General features: G+C 30.6%; 1 protein-coding gene, 1 long non-coding RNA gene and 3 other non-coding genes across 5 annotated transcripts; 4 read left to right on the top strand and 1 right to left on the bottom strand.

Moving 5' to 3' along the window:
* Window positions 1-3,216: 3,216 nt before the first annotated feature.
* On the bottom strand, window positions 3,217-4,238 carry LOC114415074. Its single transcript, XR_003667311.1, has 2 exons — window positions 3,954-4,238; window positions 3,217-3,860 (listed from the first exon to the last, which is right to left on the bottom strand). It is a non-coding gene; the product is annotated as an uncharacterized LOC114415074 (long non-coding RNA).
* Window positions 4,117-4,235, top strand: LOC114417504. Its single transcript, XR_003667768.1, has one exon. It is a non-coding gene; the product is annotated as a U5 spliceosomal RNA (small nuclear RNA).
* Window positions 4,239-5,299: 1,061 nt separating the features above from the next.
* On the top strand, window positions 5,300-5,495 carry LOC114417592. Its single transcript, XR_003667851.1, has one exon. It is a non-coding gene; the product is annotated as a U2 spliceosomal RNA (small nuclear RNA).
* Window positions 5,496-7,483: 1,988 nt separating this feature from the next.
* LOC114417515 lies at window positions 7,484-7,601 on the top strand. Its single transcript, XR_003667779.1, has one exon. It is a non-coding gene; the product is annotated as a U5 spliceosomal RNA (small nuclear RNA).
* Window positions 7,602-18,793: 11,192 nt separating this feature from the next.
* LOC114415071 (probable WRKY transcription factor 17) lies at window positions 18,794-20,659 on the top strand. Its single transcript, XM_028379594.1, has 3 exons — window positions 18,794-19,510; window positions 19,962-20,087; window positions 20,165-20,659. Exons 1-3 carry the CDS (start codon window positions 18,900-18,902, stop codon window positions 20,328-20,330), a joined length of 903 nt encoding a protein of 300 aa, XP_028235395.1. The 5' UTR covers window positions 18,794-18,899; the 3' UTR covers window positions 20,331-20,659.
* Window positions 20,660-22,068: the final 1,409 nt, after the last annotated feature.

Genomic DNA, 22,068 nt, shown 5'->3' with positions numbered 1-22,068 from the left:
TCAAAATTTAGTTGAATGACTATAAGTGAAAATTCAAAAATATTTAAGAATCAAAAACATTATTAGCCCGAGAAGAATTATTATCAAAATGGTTATACCTAACATATACAGTACACTCTTTAGCTTCAATTTATTTCGCACATTCATCCATAGATAGTTTTATTTGTTTGCTTGTTGGAATATTCCCCATAGATGTAGTAGGCCAAATAACATGTAAGATCTATACTTAGCTAGCTCATTAGGGCATCTATAGATATTTATGGAGAAATTTAAGCGTCTAAAAGACTGTAGATTCAAATTTATATATACTTTTATTGTACCCAAAATATATATTGATAATTTTACCGCTAAGAAAATGCCATTTTCAATTAAAGAAATAAATATGCTTTTTTTGTAAATAAATATGCCATTTTCATGAAGTTTAATGGTTGCTTTCTAAGAAAAGGAACTGAAATGGGAAATTGGTGGAAGCCGTCTAAGATAATGTATAAATCTTGTGGCCTGCACTGCTGCACAAAGAGATAGCGTTGACCCTTCACTCCATATGAAGCAACCATTACATATTTGAGCAAATTGACAAATTAATAATTAACTAATATTATGTTGCTTCATGTGTAACTGAATTCAGATTTTTTAATCAAGAAGGTCTCGTAAGCTTTCCTGTAAATAATAAAAAAAAAAAACAAGAAGTCTTGCAAGATAATTGAACAAATGTATGAGTTATTATAAATATGATATTTGTCTTTGAAGAATAAAAAAATCAAATTTTTAAGTAAAATGTCACATTTGAGTATTATAAATAAAGAAACTAATAAAAAAATCATAATAAATATTATCAGTCAAATTATTTGATATATGATTAATAATAATTTATACTGGAATCTTAAAGATTATCTTCAAAATAATTAAAACTATGAGAACAGATAAATCATGAAAGTAGTGAAATAATCAGATATAGTTGAGTGGGTCCGGAATCTTAAAGATAGTAGTATAAAATCTTTTTTCTTTCCATTCAGCTTTTGCTAAACCTCAATCAACGGCGCACGAATGTGAGTGTGATCAATGTGCTCGCTAGACGTGCAAAAAACTACTGGGCATAGGGGTGCTGAAAATAGTGGAATTCCCTTTTTTCAATAGAACTAGTGCTGTTCCTCCTTCACTTTTTAGATCTTTTATCTTTAGTGCTGTTCCTCCTTCATCTAATGGAAAAAGAAAAGAAAAATCTATTGTTGATAAAGCCTATTTGGATCAGTAATAGTCCATATTATTGGTGAAATGCTTGGTACTTGGTAGTGACAAAAGAATGTAGACGTCAATTCTACATGTTAATGGGAGCTGATGCAGATCCAACCAACCATTCTTTTCCCATTTAGATTGTATTCAAGATTGATTATGTGTTATTAGAGTAAAAGCAATAAATTATTGGTTCTCACAAAGCCAATTCGTGCATTATCTTCCCATGGTGAATACAAACTCACTTATATTTTGTCAACATGAGATAAAGAGACAATAAGAGATGCCAAGAAATTAAAATACGAAATGAAAAAAAAAAGTTTGAAAAAAAAACATTTTTAATTTTTTTCTTTCTAATTTTTCTCTTCAACTAAATAATAACTATTTTTATCTTCAATATTTTTTATTTCTCTTTCCATTAAAATTAAACATAAAATAGAATGTTGATTTGATGAGATTTTATTGAAGTTAATTTGTTTTAGTATTAAAGTAAAAATTATTTTTTTTAATGTTTCATGAATTATAATTATGACATTAAAAATTAAATTAAATAGTACAGTTTAAAAATAATTTTATTTCAATTTAGAGTTATATCAGAAACATTATCAATTTGATTTTTTTTATACTTTTACTATTGTGCATTTTTTTACCAATAAATATCTAGGTTTTCTATTTCACACCCAATATCTTCCTCAATTCCGGACAACTCATTTTTTGGGTATATCTCATAGTCAATTTCATTCCCAACCAAAAATTGAATCTTAATTAAAGGATTTAAGTGTTACACATTTGACTAAGCTACCTAGAATAAATCGCTTTTATCTTTTGCAGAAAAAAAAACAATTTATATAATAACAAACCGCTGCTTTCTAAGCATTTTAAAAAAGTTGAAATTTTGGTTATTAAAAAAAAATAGTTTAGTTGTTGTACGCTACAGTATCATAGTAAATTTTTTTACATTATCAACCCATTGTAATTCGTAATATGTATAACTTTAAAGGTAATTTATTATATATATATATATATATATATAATTTTTAAAAAAATAGTTAATATAAGACTCGAGTTTCTTTATAACTTTTAAGATAGTTAAAAGTGGATTAATCCTGAGCCGAAGCAGGATCAAACTCTCCACTTTCCTTTTAAAAAAAAGTTGATTAAATTCTTATTTTAAACCCATATTAACTAGCCGCTATTAGGTGCATCAAAGAATATGCAGACTTGAAGAGTGATTAGCGGGAAGCCTTTTCCATTATCTTATGGACAAAATTGCCCACTGTCGAATTGCAAAACTACATGGTATATCCTTTCTTTTCTTTCTCCTTCACCCCGTGAGTTTTACAACACTGTTGGAGTGCAAATTTCTAATAGGAACATGTGCAGAACACAGGAGGCACTCACGTGGTCCACATGTTAGTTGCAGTAGCACACAAATACATTATGTCATACATGTGTTGCTTGCCATAACCCTCCAAAGCAACCATTCCTCTGTTCCCATTCTCAATTCTTTGTACATTAAATCAATGCAGAAGTAGTTAAAAAAACAAATAACAACATTTTACTACATTAAAAAAAATGCTTCAAAACATGCCATCAAAGTTAATAAAAGCATAAGTGCACAACCAGGAGGTCTCCTTGCAAACCACATGCTACTAGATACCATTGTTGGAATTTAACTATAGGTTAATCTAAAGAAGTATCAAGTAAAAAAAGGATACAGTGTAGAAGGAAGAATCTACACATATAAATTCAAAATTTCTGAAAACTTGTGAACTGGTAAGGAAAATCGGAAAGCTGACTAGTCTATTTAAGAAATGATACTGCTTGACTGTGTAATCCAGTGTATTGTAGCTAATCTACAGGCCTAGAAAGCATAATCAACATTCTCTCTAGGAATTATAGAGCTTCAGTCAACTAATTTTCGGTTCTGAATCCTGTCAAACACGTATAGTGTTTCTCTCTATAATGAAAGAGACAAATAAATTAAAAATTATCGTACCAAGCAATTCATAATTCTGTTTTATCTTCTTTATTCTCCACTACAATATTAGAAAGAGAGAAAACATATTCTGAATTACGCCCAGGCATAGCCTTCTTCTCATATTTGATGATCCGTAGCTACAGAGGATACCCCCAACCCCAAATCCATCAACAAGAAAGAAAAATTGGCATCTTTAGAGAAAGATGTGCATTCTATGTGAAATATTATCAGCATTCACAGTGTAATATGTTAAATACTTAAAGATTCTCGTTCTTTCTTTCAATTTGTAAATGCAAAATTATCAAGTAATGCTTCTGCTGCCTCCATATCTCTCTGAAAACATGGAATTCATCTTCAAAATCTCTCTTGATAACTTCTAAATTCAAGTTACCAACATGCACACTGTTTCATCCTTTCACAAAAAATCATATTTTAAACGCCTTTGGTTTAGGGAAAATGAAACTGGACGAGAAGAGAAGAGAAATCAGAAGCTGAACAAGGAGTTGAACAACTAAGTAACCATCAGTCTCATTCAGTGTTTCTAGTATGCTACAAAAAATGAAGGAACAAATCTTCTTGCAGAAGCCAAGTTTAATTAAACCAAGGTCCAGTTTCTTCTACCTACTTTGCTTTGAGGTGTTGAGACCTAAAACAACGTAACAGGAAAGACAAGAAAACTAGATGAAAGATGAAGACATGAAAAGTATTCGTAGCAAATGAGGAAGGAAGAAAGACTAACAACAGCATGTTGAGTTGGGGGCACCGCACAGATAAGTGGAGTTGGAGAAGTATTACGCTGATGGGTGTTGGATCCCTCACCAAAGCCCACATCGAGCAATGTACTAAGTTGAAGTATGTTGTGTGCTATAAAAGGAAAGAGCTATTTCGAAAGGAAGTTACGGAGCCGTGTGATAAATACATAGCGAACTATTCTTTCGCCTTTTACTAAAGAATACCGTGTATTTGTCACCTAAAGCGGCATACGCCAATTTTTGGGAAAGGGTCCTCATCCGAAGGCCCTACAATCTTAGTTTAAAGTTTTAAGTTCATTGTTGTCGTAAATATTTTATTGTTGTACTAGTTGTGTATTTGGTGTTGCAATTAATAAAGGCCCATTTGTTATTATTTAAGCCAATGTGCTGCTCAAATATAGATTAAGATTCTACACATTTGCAAGACTAAGTTGAAGGAATCTATCTTGTAGAGTTTTAAAACACTACAAATGCATATTGGCTCTGTCCTATGAAAGCACCAAGTCGAAATGCAGGAAACCCAACCTGTTAATATTATGTTAGATTGAGTTCTCTGTCCTTTGACCTGATCCTTGTGTACTCATTACTCTGATCAATCAGTTGAGGAATAGTTTTAATGTCTAACTTTAGGGAGGAAATGAAATAATGGAAATTTATAACGGTCAGACTAATATAATAGAATGAAATACAATGATGCAACAAATTTTTATCCTGACTGTTATAAATTTCTATTATTCTAAATTAATAATATAAAAATTAAAAAGTTTGCTTTTTTTTTTTTTAATACTGAAGTATTTAAATTTGCTTCATGTCAGTTTCTATAACATCTAATGTTATCAATCTTCTTTTTTCTTTTGACTCTTTTCAGTGTTTCTGAAAATCACTTCCACTAATTTGAAAATTGTTATATTATGAACAACATTGTTATACCTTGTGCAAAGATGCCACAAACACAACAAAAGTGGAAGGAGCTCATTTTTTATCTAGAGAAATCAAATTCAGGTATGGGAGGGTTTATCATAACTCACATCATGTTTAATTAATTGAGCTAAATCTCTTCGGTATGGAGGGAGCTCATTTGTGTATGTGGCATTCCTATTCAAGGAGGTGGCAGCTGTAAATAAACCTGTTGGATGAATGGAACGGCTTGAGTTTCGCTCAACTGCAGGAAAATGTGGATTGCAGACAATCTGAATCCCAAAAAGATAGTTATCCTTGCTTGTTATCAGAACTAGACTTGGACACACTTATTACGATGGCCCATATCGCTTAGATGAGATAACACTCGCTTCAGATTTTATTATAAAAAATGCATTGTATGTTGTGTAAACTCATACCTTTCTCGGCCTTTTGGCTAAGATCAAGTGTAGTATCTGTTCTTATCAGTTTAATATCTGATATGTGGATCATTGGTCCACACGATATTAAATTACTTTTTTGATGGGGAGGGTCCGATACAGTAGCTTGCTACTGGGGTTCTCAAGTGTCGTCCATGCGTTACACTATAGTTTGGGCTTGGCACACCCTACAATTCAGTCTAAATTTGTGTTTTTTGAATACCTTAATATGTGCAGGGTATTAATTTGCAAAATTAACAATATGATGCATTGATTGGACGTTATAAGAAAATTAGAAGGTTAAGCGTACTCTTAAGAATGTTTAGATTATCTTGTGAGTCTCACGATATTTAATAAGATGCTAGAATTTTGTCAAGATTTTTTTAACTCAATTTAGATTTATGGATTTTTGAATTGTACTTTCCAAAGAAAAATTATAATTTTGTTCTCAAATAATAAATATGGTGGATAGGATTCTTAAAAATGCTCGTGATAAAAACACAAATTTCCATAAACATTACGGCAACCCCAAGAATCCTGTAAAAAGGGGAACAAAGGAGGGCAGGGGGAAGTTATGTAGAGTATTATGCTCCTTTTGTAACTTGACTAGTGTGTTTACTTCAACATAAATTAAACTAGAGGAATATAACTTTAAGGAGTAAAGGTCAAGCAAACTATCTTTACTATGATGACCGTCTTCTAGAAACAATAACTACAGGACCAAAACTTTATGCCAGAACATATTCATTAATATTCGAAAGAAAACAAAGGTTTAAAAACTGGCAACCATGAATTGACAGCAATATATATGGTGTGAAACAACATACTAATTACTTACAGAGAGTGATACAAGAGTAACAGCATTTTATTATATTCCAAGAATGATTCTAAACATAGCATTACATGAATAGCATCTTGTGGATCTCTGCGGTCACCAAAGTCAATAAAAGCATAACCAGGAGGTTTCGTTGCAACACACTATATAAATAACATCAATGATATAATCTGAGTATAAAGGATACAGAGTAACAGGAATAATCTACAATTATAGATTTAAAATTTCCAAAAAAAAAATTGAACTGGTGAGGAAAACTGAATAGTTGACAAGTCTATTGGAGAAATGATACTGCTTGATGACCTAATTCACTAGAATGCAACAATGCTAACTTAAGTCATTCAACTGAATTTTCCATTCTGAACTCGGTTAAACATGTATAGTTTTCTCTCTATATAATAGAGCAGAGCCATCCACAAAGTTAATATAATGAAGGAGACAAAGAAAATATAAATTCTCATGGGATGGGACACTACAATATTAGGAGAGAAAACACGTTCAGGTCAGACATAGCCTTTTCATATTTGATGACTCCATAACTTCAGAGAATACTCCCAATTCATCAACAATAATCGACTTACTCCAATCATAGACATGAAACAAAAGAGTTGGACTCTAAAGACATGCATATTCTATGTGAAGATTATAAGCGAACAAATTGTAAAATATGTTCAAGATTCTCGTTCTTTCTTAAAATTTGTAAATATTGTTTTTAAAAGAATGAATGCAACATCATCAAGTAATGCTTCACCTTCACCTACTTTCTTATAACTCCGAAAACATGGAATTCATCTTCAACATCTTTCTCGGTAACACGTGAATCCAGGTTACCGATACACAGAGTCATTAGCCTTTCACAATCAATCAAGAACCTGCCTGTCACATAGAAGTTAGAATACAAGTTAAATAGCTTGCTTGACTTTATTAAATTCATATAAAATGGCACGTACTCAGTTTTTTTTGAAAAAAAAAATAATTTTCCATCCACAAAGATCATGAAGGAACGAAGAAAATCGGAAAGACAAGAAAAAATACCCAAGAATTCCAAAAGAATTTAAGGAAATAAAAAATGCATGCGGCTTTGAAATTGAATTGAGAACCAAATCGAAGTGAAGAAATCCAAACCATGGAATGAATGAACAGCAAAAAGGCTGGCTGAACAAAAAGAAAATCATATTTTATACGAGTTTGGTTTGGAGAAAAGAAAACAGAACAATGAGAAACTAGAAATGAACAATGAGACGAAGAAGTAACGAAGAAGAAAAGCCCACATTGAGCAATACACCAAGAGAAGTAAAGTGTTTATGCTATAAAATGATGGAGCTTTGGCTTTCTTAAGGCACGGAGCCGTGTGATAAATGCAAAGCGAACTATTCTTTCGCCTTTTACTAAAGAATACCGTGTATTTGTCACTCAGAGCGGCATACGCCAATTTTTTTACTAGGGTCTTCGAAAGAGGACCCTTCTTTCTCAGTTAATATTTTTACTTATCTGATGTATATGGGTAAAATAGCTGGTGTTTTAGTTAGATCTTCTGTCTTAGTGTTATCGTGCTTTTCTTTCAACATAATGTGTCAATGGTCTTACATTCTTCTGTAGTTTATAGTTTCCTTCTTGCGACTTTACTCGGGGCCGTTCCCCGCATTCTGAGATGCATATCGTTCATTATCCTGTTGTTACGGTTTCTTTCTTCTTTGGATAAGAAACATGACAAAAGAATGTGACTTAAAAAATTTTATCTTTAAAAAACCTAAATTTTTATTATTCTTTTTTAAACTTTGCTAAATTTCAATTGAGGGTCTAATTATTACCAAAACTTTAATTCTAGAATAATCTAATTGTTTAACATTAAAGTGTGGATTTAAATATTATTCTAAATTGAATTTGAAAATGACTTTCCAGTTTTGAAATTAAGATTTTAATCCTTGTGTTTTTTTCATGAGTCATGGTACAAATATTGATTTTCAATTAGGCTGGACCTTATGTTATGTACAGGTGGTCCAAATCCAACTAACCTACTACCCATGACTATTTTCATCCTAGACCTATGATATGACCCACATGTGCTCCCAATTGAGCCATGCACCCAGCCACCTTAAGCTCCAAATTCAGCTGCCAATTGAACCTATAAGAATGAAACCCAAGTTATCATGTATGATTGCACTTGGCACTTTGTTTCTGCTCTGTTCACTGAGTCCAAGACCTTGTAATACTGAGATTACCTACCAGCTTCATTCAAAGTTGGTCATTATCTGCATGAAGCCTTATAAAATCCGTTTCAGTCCAAGCCCAATCCAATACAGCTTAATGTCCTTCATTTGGACCGTTGATGAAGCATGTTGAGCTCCGAAATTTCGGTGGTCCTAAGAGACATTGATGACCAGGGCACCAATTCAACGTTCAAATGTGATAAATTGGCCTTCTGAGTGCAACTAGTTGTGAGGCTCTAGCTATAGTTGAGTGCTTTATTACATGGTACTCACTATCAACCTTGTTTTTCTTAAGATAGCTAATTAAGCCTAGACAATCCTACAGTAATGTATAAGTATTATTAATAGATTTTGGATGCTCCATCCTCATTTATCTATTTATTCTCATTGCTTAAAATTGTATTTCAAAATCTTACGATCGAATGATGTTGAAAAAAGGGAGTTTATATCAACTCCTTAAAAAAAGCAACAGATATTTGTTTGATAGTATTTTTTTTTTAGAGATCACTAATATTTCTTATCAGACAATTTTTCTTAAGTTGAATAAGACTACAATTAATTAAGCTAAAATAATCCCACAATAATTAATTCAGCAAAAAAAAAAAGTTATTGAATATTGATGATTTAATTTTTGTATATGTAACATATATGGTGGTGTAATTTAATTCCTCCTTCCTTCCTAATTCCTATATATACGTTAGATATGTCAGATCTATTTTATCCAATTGTTTGATAATCTCACTCCTTCCTTCGTTCTTATTAATTTTAATACTAATTTTACGTAATAAAATAAGTAATAAGATAGAACAATCACATTTTATTAATACATCAAATAGCTGGTTAAACTAAAATATAATAATTTATCATAAGATATATGTTTTTAAATATCTTGAAATTCAAATTTATTCTATATATAAATTTAATATATTTTAACAAAAATAATTAGTCTTAGTTCTTCATACAATATTAAAACTGTTAGTTTTGGTAAATATGAACATTAAGAATATATTAGTTTTTATAAAAAATAAAATCAAATTTCAAAATATTTTAATTAAAGAATAAAAATATATTTCACTCAGTAATTTATCTCTTACCAAACCCAAGAGTTCCAAAAAAATTAAAAAGAGTACAAAAGGTTAAATCAGTACGCATGTGTTTAAATTCATCTTCGTGTATAACGCATCTATCGCAGCTGTCATTAATGATTTGTGGTCTTTTCCTTCTATATTGTTTTTTTGACGGGTTCCTTTGTGTATTGTTCCTATCTATTTTTTCAGTACATTGGCTCAATCTGAGTTTGGTTAAAGAAAAAATTTAGAAACATATTTGTTGTACTAAATAATATTTATTAGAATTTATAAATTTATATGAATTTTATTTCTTATTTTCTCATTTTTATCTTCAGTTTTATATTTTTAATAAATTTTAATTCATTATTAAAAATAATATATTAAAAAATTGTTAAATACTCAATAAAAGATTATTTGAGAAAATTGTGCTGCTTTATTCGAACGAGACCTAAGGTTATTATGATTTAAAGTTTAAACAAACTTTTGATTTGACTTATGATAACCTAACAAATTGTCACTGGAAATTAAGGGTATTCAAATCAAACCATTTTAAATCATAAGGAAAAAAAAAACTAAACAGATATCAAAACACTAAAAAAAAAAATATGCATTTTATTTTAATTTAGTTTTAAAAAAATTATTCCTAATGTTGGAATCGAATGAAACCAAAATGAATTTTAATATTCTTGTATTGATTTAGTATTATGTGGTAATATTTTACTTTTTTTTATAACAATCTATATTATTTTTTTTTGTTAGATGCTTTAATTATGTTGATAAATCTCGCAAAATACACAATGTAGCACGCTCTCGATCAATATAACATTTAATCAATGAAAAGTTTAGAATATGCATACTAAAAGTAATGCATGCTTGTTCTCAATAGTATAGCATGTTATCAATATAACATTTAATCAAAATGCATAATATAACACGGAAATATTTGAAATAATGCTATATTCTCTTGTCATTTTTCAATAATATTCCTAATAGAATAAAGTAATAAATTTTAAATAAAATATATGTAATGCTTAAGAAAATTTAAAGTATCTTTCATAAAATACTATAAACTTATATAAACTCTCATCTATCTAGTAATTAATTTAACGTATCGTTCATTAAATTATTAATGTATTTAATTTACTATCATTAAGTTTATAATAATTTATTGAATGTATCATATATTACCTTTTTTCCCTTCCTATCCTGCCTTCTTTCCACCTAATTTTATTTAGTCTTAATAAAACAAAAGCATTATAACGTGAAAAAATGATACCCTGGGCAAAGGAATCCACTCCCTATTATGAATTTTAAGGTAACAATAGAAGCGCCACCACACTGTGCTTTTCAGTTTCAGAGTCCGACGTCATTATCATCGGAGCTGGCCTACAACGCCGCCAAACGCGGCCTCAAAACCCTTCTCCTGGAACAGTTCGATAGACATAAGTGCGTGCACTGCAACAATTCAATCATGTCAGTCAAATTAATGTCTTCTTAGGATGAACAGAAATGCTCCTTCCTCCCAATCATTTAAATCTTCACATCTAAATTCTGTCAATTCATCCTACTGTAAATATCTATTTAACTTTTCAACATTTTTCTCTTTCCAAATTTACCTCCTGTCCCGTTCTCCAACGCTACTAAATATATTAAAAAATATATTTGTTTGTCCCTTAAATTTGAAATATGTCTTTTTTTAATCTTTTGAATTAATTTTTTTTAGTTGTGAAATGTTTTTTTAATCCTTTTTAATTGATTTTTTTTTTCTGGTTTCAATGCATAATTTGTGATATTTTTTTACGACATAAATTTGAGGTACTAAAAAATTGCTTCCATGGTTCAGGCAGATAAAGCGGGAGTTGACGGTGTAGGTGATGCAGGAAAGATGCGCCAGTTTCATCTTGGATATATTTTTATTTTATTTTTTTGAAAGAGGTTTCATCTTGGATTAAGAATAATACAATTGTCCATAAGTTGGATTTTATACTTGATTGAATTAATAATAATAAAATCTGAATAAGAGAGAAATTCAGCAATATTAACCACTTGGATTTTAACCTCTTAATACAAATTGATAGTTGAGTACCAATACAACCTATTAGATTTACACAGTCGTGTGGGGTCTAGCTGTGGACTAATGACCATTAAATTTTATATATAAAAAACATTTCAGTTAATTTTCAAAAATTAATTTTCAGAGACTAACGTTGTGTTTGGTTCATCGGCATAAACAAAATGACAAAAATAGAAATGCACATTGTGAGTTTGGTACGAGAGAGTTTGAAGAGAGTTACATTACAATGTTTATCTCTCTTTTTTGAAAATTATATTTCTTCTATTTTCATCTATCATATTTATCTTCTCTAAACTAAACAAAGCATAAGAAGACAAAGATGTGAGAATATAAAAATCGGGGTGCAGCAAGCAAAGGCCTGTTCTCTGTCAAAAACAAAAGAACGGACAACATATAATATAATGGGTGTATGTCTTTGTTGTTCAAGGCCTAATTGTAAATAATATTTGAACCAATTGGATTTAACCTTTCTATACTTGTATACACTTATTTTTAGTTGTTTGATGTTGGACTTTATACTTTCCCAACACCCCCTTCAAATCCAACTGGATTGGTGCAATTTTGACTTGTAGAACATAGGTCTCTTTTTTTATTGTTTGGGTTGCATCTATTTCCTTTGGATCCATATGGGTTTTTACTTCATTTACACCATGTATGAGTGGCACAAAAAGAAAGAACTCTTTGTGGTAGTGAGGAACCTCCTTAAAGGGTTGTTGACACTTTTCAAAACATGGCAAGTAAAGCTTTATGAGTTTCCTTTCATGTTTGTCCGATCTATGCCATTGAAAAAGTCTTAAGGTGATTTATGTGAAAAACGGATGAAGGAATTGCCAAAGAACAAAACTGTGAGAGTATAAACTTTTGCTATATATGTAACAAGTATAGTAAGTATCATATAAAAGATTCAGACAAAATGAGTTTCATTCTTCAATGCTTTTTTTATACTATAAATTCTTCTATACGTTAACTTGACTTTATTTATTCGATGTGAGACTTTATAATTTTCCATTAATGTTGGTTGTACTATAATCCTTTCCCCCTCATGTATACCATCAAATGCCAAGATCCTTCAATTCATTTTCTAGCAACAATTGGTGTCCATGATATTTGAATAGTGTTATAAACGTGCAACTCATAAAAGATAAATCTCAAAGCCCTAATATAGATTTGTAGAAATCATAAGAAACTGTGATATGACTATATGAGTGATATGATACAAATGTATATTGAATAAAGTCGTTATATGAACATAATAGTTCTTTACTATATGCGCCGCGCCCACTGTTAGAATTTCTCAAGTTCAATAATTGTGTTAGAACTTTTCTGGTATGCTTTTTTATTTTATAAAAAAAAAATATATCATTTAGACCGCGAAAACAAATTCTATTTTATGACTACAAAGTTGTCTTTACTCAATTTTTTGCATAAACAATAAAGAAAAAACGACATAGCCAAAATGATTGATTCCCACCAGCCAAACATATGCAAGGCGAGGAGATCGAATTCTAACCCGAAGCTTAAAACAAAGGAACACTCAAGGCATCTTCTGAGAAATGGCCTATCACAATCAATTAGGCCCTAATATATAACTAAAATTGTTAAAAAGCCTAAACATGTCTCAAAAAAAATAATTTATTAATTTTGTAGCCCAAACCAAATTGACATCTGACTTACATAGCCCCTTGAAAGGCGATTCAAGTCATTAGTAACCATAAACAAATAAATTAACTACTATTATTAACCATCTTCCATTTATTTATCTTAAAAGCTGTATTCACGCAAGAGTTCACCAAATTGATTTTAAAATAATGGATGTGGGAATCTTTATTATGGAGTTGCAACTTGCAAATTGCAGAAAGTCCGATAACTATCTCCTTAGTGCACAACAGACCGTGTTCCTCGTTATTTAATTAAGAATAATTTAGGTCAAGCTCTGAGAATAATCTCAAATGCAATAAGATATACTTTTATGTTGACGGTGGACATTACACAATGGGATGCCCTGTTGATTAGTAAAATGAATAAATAACAACTACAAGTTAGACTTTGTGATTGAGATTCTGATGAGGCTTTTAATAATATTGAAAACGTCATAGGATAACTAAGAAATGGCATTAAAATATAAGGGGTCCTATCGAACACCAGAGAGAATGTGATAATTGTTTTATTAGCAAGATTATACGTAACTAGGAATCAAATCCTCATACATATCCTTCTAGAATGTTGTTTAGCGTCGTGAAATAACTAAATAACCTATCAAACCCTGCTTCATTTTCCTTTTTTTTATTATTTTTATTTTGTGTAGTGGAATTAAAAAGAACGGAAATCAATAAGTTAGATTACTTTATTAGGGTTCAAAAGAAATACTCCAGTAAAACAGTTTTTTTTGTTTGTTTGACAAATCTCCAAATAACGCGTGGCGTATTCCATAACAATTAATGAAAGTGGACTTGAGCGGAGAGATAAATCGTGTCGATTAATAAATATAGATTTGAAATAAGTGGCACCAATAAAATACAATGTACTTTATGGCATACAGATCATAAGGGCTTAATGGAGAGATTTGCAAGATTTCTACATGGTTCACAGGTTTAAAGTCAAACATGATCGGGCAAAGATAATATATGTCACTTCTTTTTTGCAAGATAATATGTCACTTCTACTATAGTATGGTTCTTACGGCCAGGCTCAAACCAAGATTTCGACAAAAATTATAAGAGAGGTTTTTGTCAAAACTTGGAGCTTTTAAATAATAAAGTGTTGTTAATTATAATTATAATTAATAAATAATAGCTGGTATTAAGTTCGAACTTGAAAGATGTACTAGATATTTAGATTGTGTAAATAAAAAATTTAGTATGCTTGAATTATGTACACGCACTATAATTTAAAGTCATATATATATATATATATACACACACGTTTTTTCTTTTGCTGGCTATTCTTTATTCGTTTTGGCATAAGCATTTATTAAGAAAATATTTACCTAATTGTTTTTTTTATATGATGACATTGTTTTATAAACAAATATATCAATTATTCAGTATTTATTTACGATTTGTAGAACTCTTTAGAGCCGTTTTGAAATTGAACGGCGTAGATATCCATGTTTTATAATTTGAGACTATTCTTATTCTGATTTTCAAGATGAGAACAAAAGATCAGTCTTTCAGCCTAATTTTTAATTCTTTTTTTGGTACTGTGCCTAATTGTAAATTGGAAACATTCTTATCCTGTCGTCTAACAATTTTGTATATATGGTACTTTTTATATTTTTCAACCATATAAAAGCACGTGGACGAGAGAATAAAGCGTGTGACGAGATTTGCACCTCTTTCATTTTTTTTTTCTGATGTGTTAAATTAATATTACAGTGGTTGTGTACAAGTGCTATTGAACATCTATCACATATAGATTATACATTTATACTGATTGAGTGAGAATAATTTATATAGTTTATTTTAAAATATTCATTTAACATATATATATATATATATATATATATATATATATATATAAAAGGTGTTATTGCTGTTTGATTCCATGGAAAAGTCAAATTTAAGTGATTTTGGTATTCCTAATCATTGAACCGTAAATTAATTTTTCTTCTAGACGAAACTCATAAAGAAGACGAGGGAAAGAGTCAAGAAAACGAAAAATAAATAAATCATATATTAAAGATCAAACTTAAACATTTAGAATTCATATAATTGATCAAACCTAAACGTTCGGAAACATAAATAGATTGAAAATCATTTACATTTAATGATCAAACTTAAGTTTTTATGTATCTTTTTTAACTTTCACGATTAGACCGACCCTAATGCTCTAAAGAGAAATATTGGATTTTTATAGCATCTTTGTGATGTTAAGATATCTATATATAATTACTCAAAATTATTTTATTAGTTTAACTTATTTTTTACATATTATTTTATACTTTATATGTATTTTGTTTATTAAAAATTATATATATATATATATATATATATATATATATATATATATATATATATGTGTGTGTGTGTGTGTGCGCCTTTTGTTCATATTAAATGTGTAAAAAAAAATTAAATCATAATTATATTATACGGGACCCACAAATAATTGTTATTATAAGACAAGGGATAACAAAATAAAATATAAGTTACATTCATCTCGCCAGATACTTTATCCCTCGTCGAAAACAAAACTCTGAATAAAAATTCGATAAAAATAATACATAAATTTTTTGTTGTTGATGTTCCTCAAGCTGAATTTCTGATTTCGTCCATATTTGCTGATTAAAAAAAAAAAGGTATTTTATTGCTTAGCCTGACTTTCATGAAAGCTTTAACAATTTACAGACTGAATATACCATTAGCACTTTTATTTGTTAATCTTTTTGTTTAATCCTAAAAAAATAGAAATACATATCTTTTTTTCGAAGTATATAAATGTCTAACAATACAGAATCAATATTAAAGTTGATACTTTATGACTATAAGAGTAAGTATGAGTGTTTTTTTTTTCAAACTCAGATATAAGATTGGATACCTTTTTGATATTTCATCCTCACCTTATCCATTTTCATCCGATTGGCAACTCATGATTTTTTATTCCATCTCTAAAAAGAATGGGAATTTCAAAAGGTTTACGTGATATATGGATATTTTGTGAAACTTAATTTTTAAAAATTTTGAACAACAATAACTAAACAAGTAGAAACAAATTAGAGAAACGGAAAATGTAAGTTTGGCATTCAAATTGCGCGCTGTTAAACTGCTAATAACTTAATTCAATATGGTCGACGTGTTGTAATTTAATATTCATTTACCAAGTCCAAATTTCCTACATCGATCCTTTTCAATCCCGTGGAAAACACATTCAAATATTCAATCCCCTTAATGCATGAAATGACAACCCTGGTACCGCATTCAATCTTCAATTTCAGTATGAGAAGATCAACCCGTTCCAGAACCATATGCATTTCACCTCAGAAAAGACAAGTCAAAGTTTGAACTTAAAATTTATTAAATTTGACATTTTATCTTATTTCACTTAGTGGTTGGATGGGAGAATTTATTAAAATTAAGAGGGTGAAAAAAAAATCAATAAAAAAAAAAAGAAAAGATATGATTGGTATGCTAGTTATACGTGTTCGTCTACATTTATATCCGATTGATGTTTCACGAGTTTAGACTTGTTTCTTGAAAAAGAAGACTATAGAAAAAGACTTTCAATTTCTCATCTTTTAAAAATAAATTAAAATTTTAGATTTTTAGTTATTTAAAATTCTGTTTTAAAATTCTAAAATTTTAAATTCTTCAAAAAAAAAATATCTAAATAATGAATTCTAGACGATAGAAATTCAAATTTTCAAGATAAATTATTTTAATCAGTTAGAATTCTCTATCCAAACGCACTTTTAAGAATTTTTTTAGAAAAGAAAATGATAATTAGTAAAAAGGGACTTACTAAAAAAAATTGTCTACTGAATTGTGACTTAAAGATTATTTCTTTATATATATATAAAACTAACGATCACCTTCTAAGTGTTTTCGAATTAGGTTGTGCATTAACTATTTAACCTGAATAGCAAATGTTCTTTTAGAAAATTGAAATAAATAAATTGAATATGCTATAATGTTTTTGCTAACTAAACAATGTAATTATCAAATGAATTTTATAAAATTTTACCAAAAATATATTTAAAAAATAACCTCGATCCCAATTAGAACAGAAACTACTATTTAAATAAAGAAATGGGAAAATGAAATTTGAGATGCCTCTCAATTTTCCACCTCCACGAGTCTATTCTTCTGCAAGACTTGTCAACCTTGCTAAGTGGTAACTCTTGCATTGGAAGGGAAGAACGGGTCCATAGTCCATTTGAAGTATGGTAATTGCTTTTGTAGATTTTTTTTAAATGACTTTTCTAGATTTTGGTCCTTTAAAATTTGTATTCCACTCTTATAATTTATGATTTAGGATCGATGACCCACTTCAACGTTGACCACACACAACAAATTCCGCCCGTTAGTTACCGATTACAAATCCCCAAATTCATTAAGATGTTCTCTCTCTCTAATATACTTATTTTCATGATTTTTCTCAATTTTAAGAGTATTATATCTGTAATTTATTCTTATTTAATATAATAAAAATATTTATTATTAATAATAAAAATATCTATTTTTAAAAATTTATTTTAAATTATAAATCAATTATGTTTACAATTTATTAGATTCCTACACCAATATATAAGTTTCTCTTTACTGATAAAAAAATAGCAAAAGGACGAATTTTAAGTAGGTTAAAAATTTAGATCCAGTCTTGTTTGTGAGATACTTCAGTAGTCGATTATAAGCTACTTTAATTTGCTTATAACTCATAATTTAGTTTGACGATAAGTTGATTTTCATAGACTATTTTTATGTATCATACAAAAATAAACTAACATATAAATTATTATTTTCTTTTTCAATTTTATCTTCTATACATACAGGTCATATGCTTGGTGTATATGTCTTATACTCAGACATAACATAATACAATTCTCATTAAGGGATAGTGGAGAAATCGATAAGGAGCAATTATCAAGTTATGACATTGTCTTCTAATTCTAATTGTGAGTTAAGGAATTAATATTGTGTGATTTAATTAAATATGAGGATAAAATTTATAAATAATTTTATCGAAGAATAAAATCTAAAATTAAATACAAAATAGAAGATCAAAAATATAATTTTACCTATTATATATTCAATAAGATAAAGGAGAGAAGTAGATTTTTACTCATCTCGATATACATATAAACATATTGTACTTAATTCACTTAATGGTTGAAATTATTTTTACATGTCCTTTTACTTTAAAAAAGAAAATTAGAGATCATTCCAACGTTAAACAAAAGAGAAAATTGAATTACTCGACTAGTGATCTTGATAATAACATCTTTGTTAATATATTTGAATGTTTGATTTTAAGCTAAAGCAACGAGAAATATTTTGTATAAAATAAATGATGAGGAATACCAATAAGATTCTCTTTAAAACTAATTCTTTTTATTATTGACTAAAATTATTAAAAATATAAAATTTAATTAGTCTTACTTTTAAATTAAATAAAAAGTAAAACTTATTAAAATTTGTAGAATTTTCTAATAAAAACTCAAGATAAAAAGAAACTCCTACAGTTGTACTTAAAAAGTAAAAAGGCAATTTGGCTGAAATGCAAGTATGCAACACACCCATATTCTCTCTCTTACCCGGTCATCCAGTGACCTTTCTCCCCAATATATATTCCTCTTCCCCTCCATCTCCCCAAGTCTTTTTTCCTTCGTAACATCTTTTTTCTCTTTTTCTTCCCATAGCATTCTGACTCATACCCAAATTATTTATTGTTTGTCTACGAAAGCAGTGAAAAAAAATGACAGTGGAGCTTATGGGGTTCCCCAAAATGGAGGAACAGAAGGCAATTCAAGAAGCTGCCTCCGAAGGCCTCAAGGCCATGGAACACCTCCTCCGTCTCCTATCCTATCAACCCTCTCACCTCCACGCTCACCACACCGACGCCACCGTTTCCAACTTCAAAAAACTCATCTCCTTACTCAGCCGCCGCACCGGCCACGCCCGTTTCCGTCGCGCACCTCTCCCTTCCCCGCCACCGGCTAACCCGGTCACCCTCCACCAACCTCCCTCCACCTTCGTCCCTTCGCACTCCCAGTCTCTAACCCTCGATTTCACAAAACCTAGCATTTTCGCCTCCAACGCCAAATCCATGGACCTCCAATTCTCTAAAGAAACCTTCAGCGTCTCCTCCAACTCCTCCTTCATGTCCTCCGCCATCACCGGCGACGCCAGTGTCTCTTACGGCAAACTAGGATCCTCCCTCTTCCTCACTCCTCCGCCAGTCTCAGCCGGAAAACCTCCTCTCTCCTCCGCTCCGATCAAGAAGAGGTGTCACGACCACCGCGAACACTCCGACGAGATCTCCGGGAAACTCTCCGGCTCCAGCAAGTGCCACTGCACTAAGAGAAGGTACACCGTACACCCGCGTCTCACCCTATAATAATAAGAATAATAATTTCCCCTAATCGAAACCCTAGAAACAATTTGACTCGGTCCGAGTGTACGATCGAGAGTCAACGATTTCGGTAGTGGTGCAGTTGTTACTTGTTAAGGGCATTCAATGGATAGTCACAAAGCACGCGTGATGGTGACAGCAACTTGTTTTTCTTTTTTTTTATCTTTCTGACCTTTTTGTCCTGTGCCGCGTTTGTCAATCCACGATTTTTTAGAAACCATGTCTCACAATAAAGACAACAAAATGGAACTTCCCCCACTTAATAATGTTGTTATCCATTTTCGCTGTTACGAACCACCTTTATTGTTACCATTTGACTGTTGCGCGCCGCGCATGTTATCAACAACGGCGCATCGTAGTTGTTTTATTTTTAATTAAATTAAATATTTTTATTTTGCTTTTCAGGAAGAATCGAGTGAAGAAAACGGTAAGAGTTCCGGTGATCAGTTCGAAGATCGCCGATATTCCGCCGGACGAGTACTCGTGGAGGAAGTACGGGCAGAAGCCGATCAAGGGATCGCCGTACCCGAGGTGAGTGATTAGTGGACGTTGATTTGGTGTTGACTTTGCTCAAAGATGTGTTAACTGACGTTGATTTGTTTCCTCAGGGGGTATTACAAGTGCAGTAGCGTTAGAGGGTGTCCGGCGAGGAAACACGTGGAGCGTGCTCCGGACGATCCGACGATGTTGATTGTGACATATGAAGGGGAGCACCGGCACTCGATGCAGGAGAACATTTCCGGGGGAGTGGGTTTGGGATTCGAGTCAACGTGAGGGTGGTTGCAATGTAAATCTGACATTATTAAAAGAAAAGATTATATTACAGGGGAATCTTAATCTTCTCCCACCAAAGTCTTCTTATTCAACTTTTTGAAAGTAGTTTGGAGCCAAGTGTGAATTAGAAGGGTAGTTTGTTTAGTGGGAATGGTAAAAGGTCCCAATCCAAGTTGATGCCTCGGAATGGGAAAAATGGAATGACGTTTAAACTCCATTCTCTTCCCTTCTTTGCGATCCACTTAATTGCGCACACAAGCGTTTCATTTCGTCAAGTTAATATCTTGCAAATCAAATTTTAAAACTAGTTTCAGTTCTTTTTTGGTAAACCCGAGTAGTAAGTCTAATTAAAAATGTCTAAGGGACATGGTTTTTTATCCATTATATTACACTATGTTTGATTTCTAATGTATTCTTAATTTCCAATAACTTCAATATTTTCAAACAAAAAACAAACTTCAGTCTTCTTACAGAAAAAATTATTACATGGTATTTTATGGTACCTTTTGAGAAAACATCTTAATTAACATTCATTGAATAAAAGTTTATCATATAAACACTTATCTTCAAATTTATTCTATAATCGAAATGATCTAATTAAACTATATTAATTAGTTATCTTAGAGAGATTATTAAAATAAATTAAAAAAACTTATAAATATAATAAATTTTTTTTATTAACTTTTTTCAAATACTTACACAAATATTAATGTTATAAAATAATTTTAAATAAATTATTATAAACGCCTTAGTTTGATATTCCTTTCTTAATTGTTACTCTAGTGTAATTGTCTTTAGTTTACGTTTTTGCTTTATATTCCTTTCGGGTGACTTTCTCCCTCTCTCCCTCTCTCTCTCTCTCTCTCTCTATATATATATATATTGTCAGGAAGGTTTTTTAAAGAATTTGAAACGGGTTTATGAGAGCAAATTAGAGCATTTGTGCCTTTACCCTTCTTATGGATCACTGAAATATCCAAGTTTTCACTTTGAGATAGAATATATGGATTTTATTTTTTTACCGAGAGCATATGGAGTTTGAATGCATTGAGTCCATTGACTTGAACATATTTTAGTCCGTAAACCCTCGTTAATTTACGATTGTTTTTATTCGCTGAAATTATTCCCTTTCTCAAAAGTTGTAAAAAATGAATCGTGGAGTTTTCCTTTAGCCTCAATGTTTCTCTGATTTTTTTCAAAGACTGTTAAGTCTTTATCCACCTTTTACTTTAAATAAAATACTCAGAAAAGTAGTTAAATTAAAATACTTACATACAAATGGAATACGTTTTTGTTTCACGCAATTGAATTTACGTAAACTGAAATGGAGTGTGAAAATTTATCTATATTTTTCCTACGAGATGCATGAATTATATCTAAGATCATAATACCGTGTAAGTGTGAAAAATTATCTTTTGCGACACTTTCCACCCTCAAGCACTGAATAAATAGGTTAAACAAGAAAAGCCAGCTATTACTCCATTTGTCAAAATGGTTGACAAAGCTTCCTCCACGAGCACTAGCTACTAAATAAAGATGACTTAAACGTGCGATCAACGTTTTATAAAATTCCACCAGATATTCTTGACCAAATGGAGTTTAGTCATACTAATTCACGAACCAACCATATCAGATCAGCTAGTTCCCCAATACCAGGTTATTGAATTGAAACCCACTTATTCTTTCCGTAGATTTGTGATATCTTGACTATTTATTCAATTATTGTCCACGCACCATA

The sequence above is a fragment of the Glycine soja genome, chromosome 6, assembly GCF_004193775.1.
Source record: "Glycine soja cultivar W05 chromosome 6, ASM419377v2, whole genome shotgun sequence".
Lineage (NCBI taxonomy): Eukaryota > Viridiplantae > Streptophyta > Magnoliopsida > Fabales > Fabaceae > Glycine > Glycine soja.
Note: the sequence above shows the minus strand (reverse complement) of the source record. Positions and strands in the feature narration are given on the sequence as shown.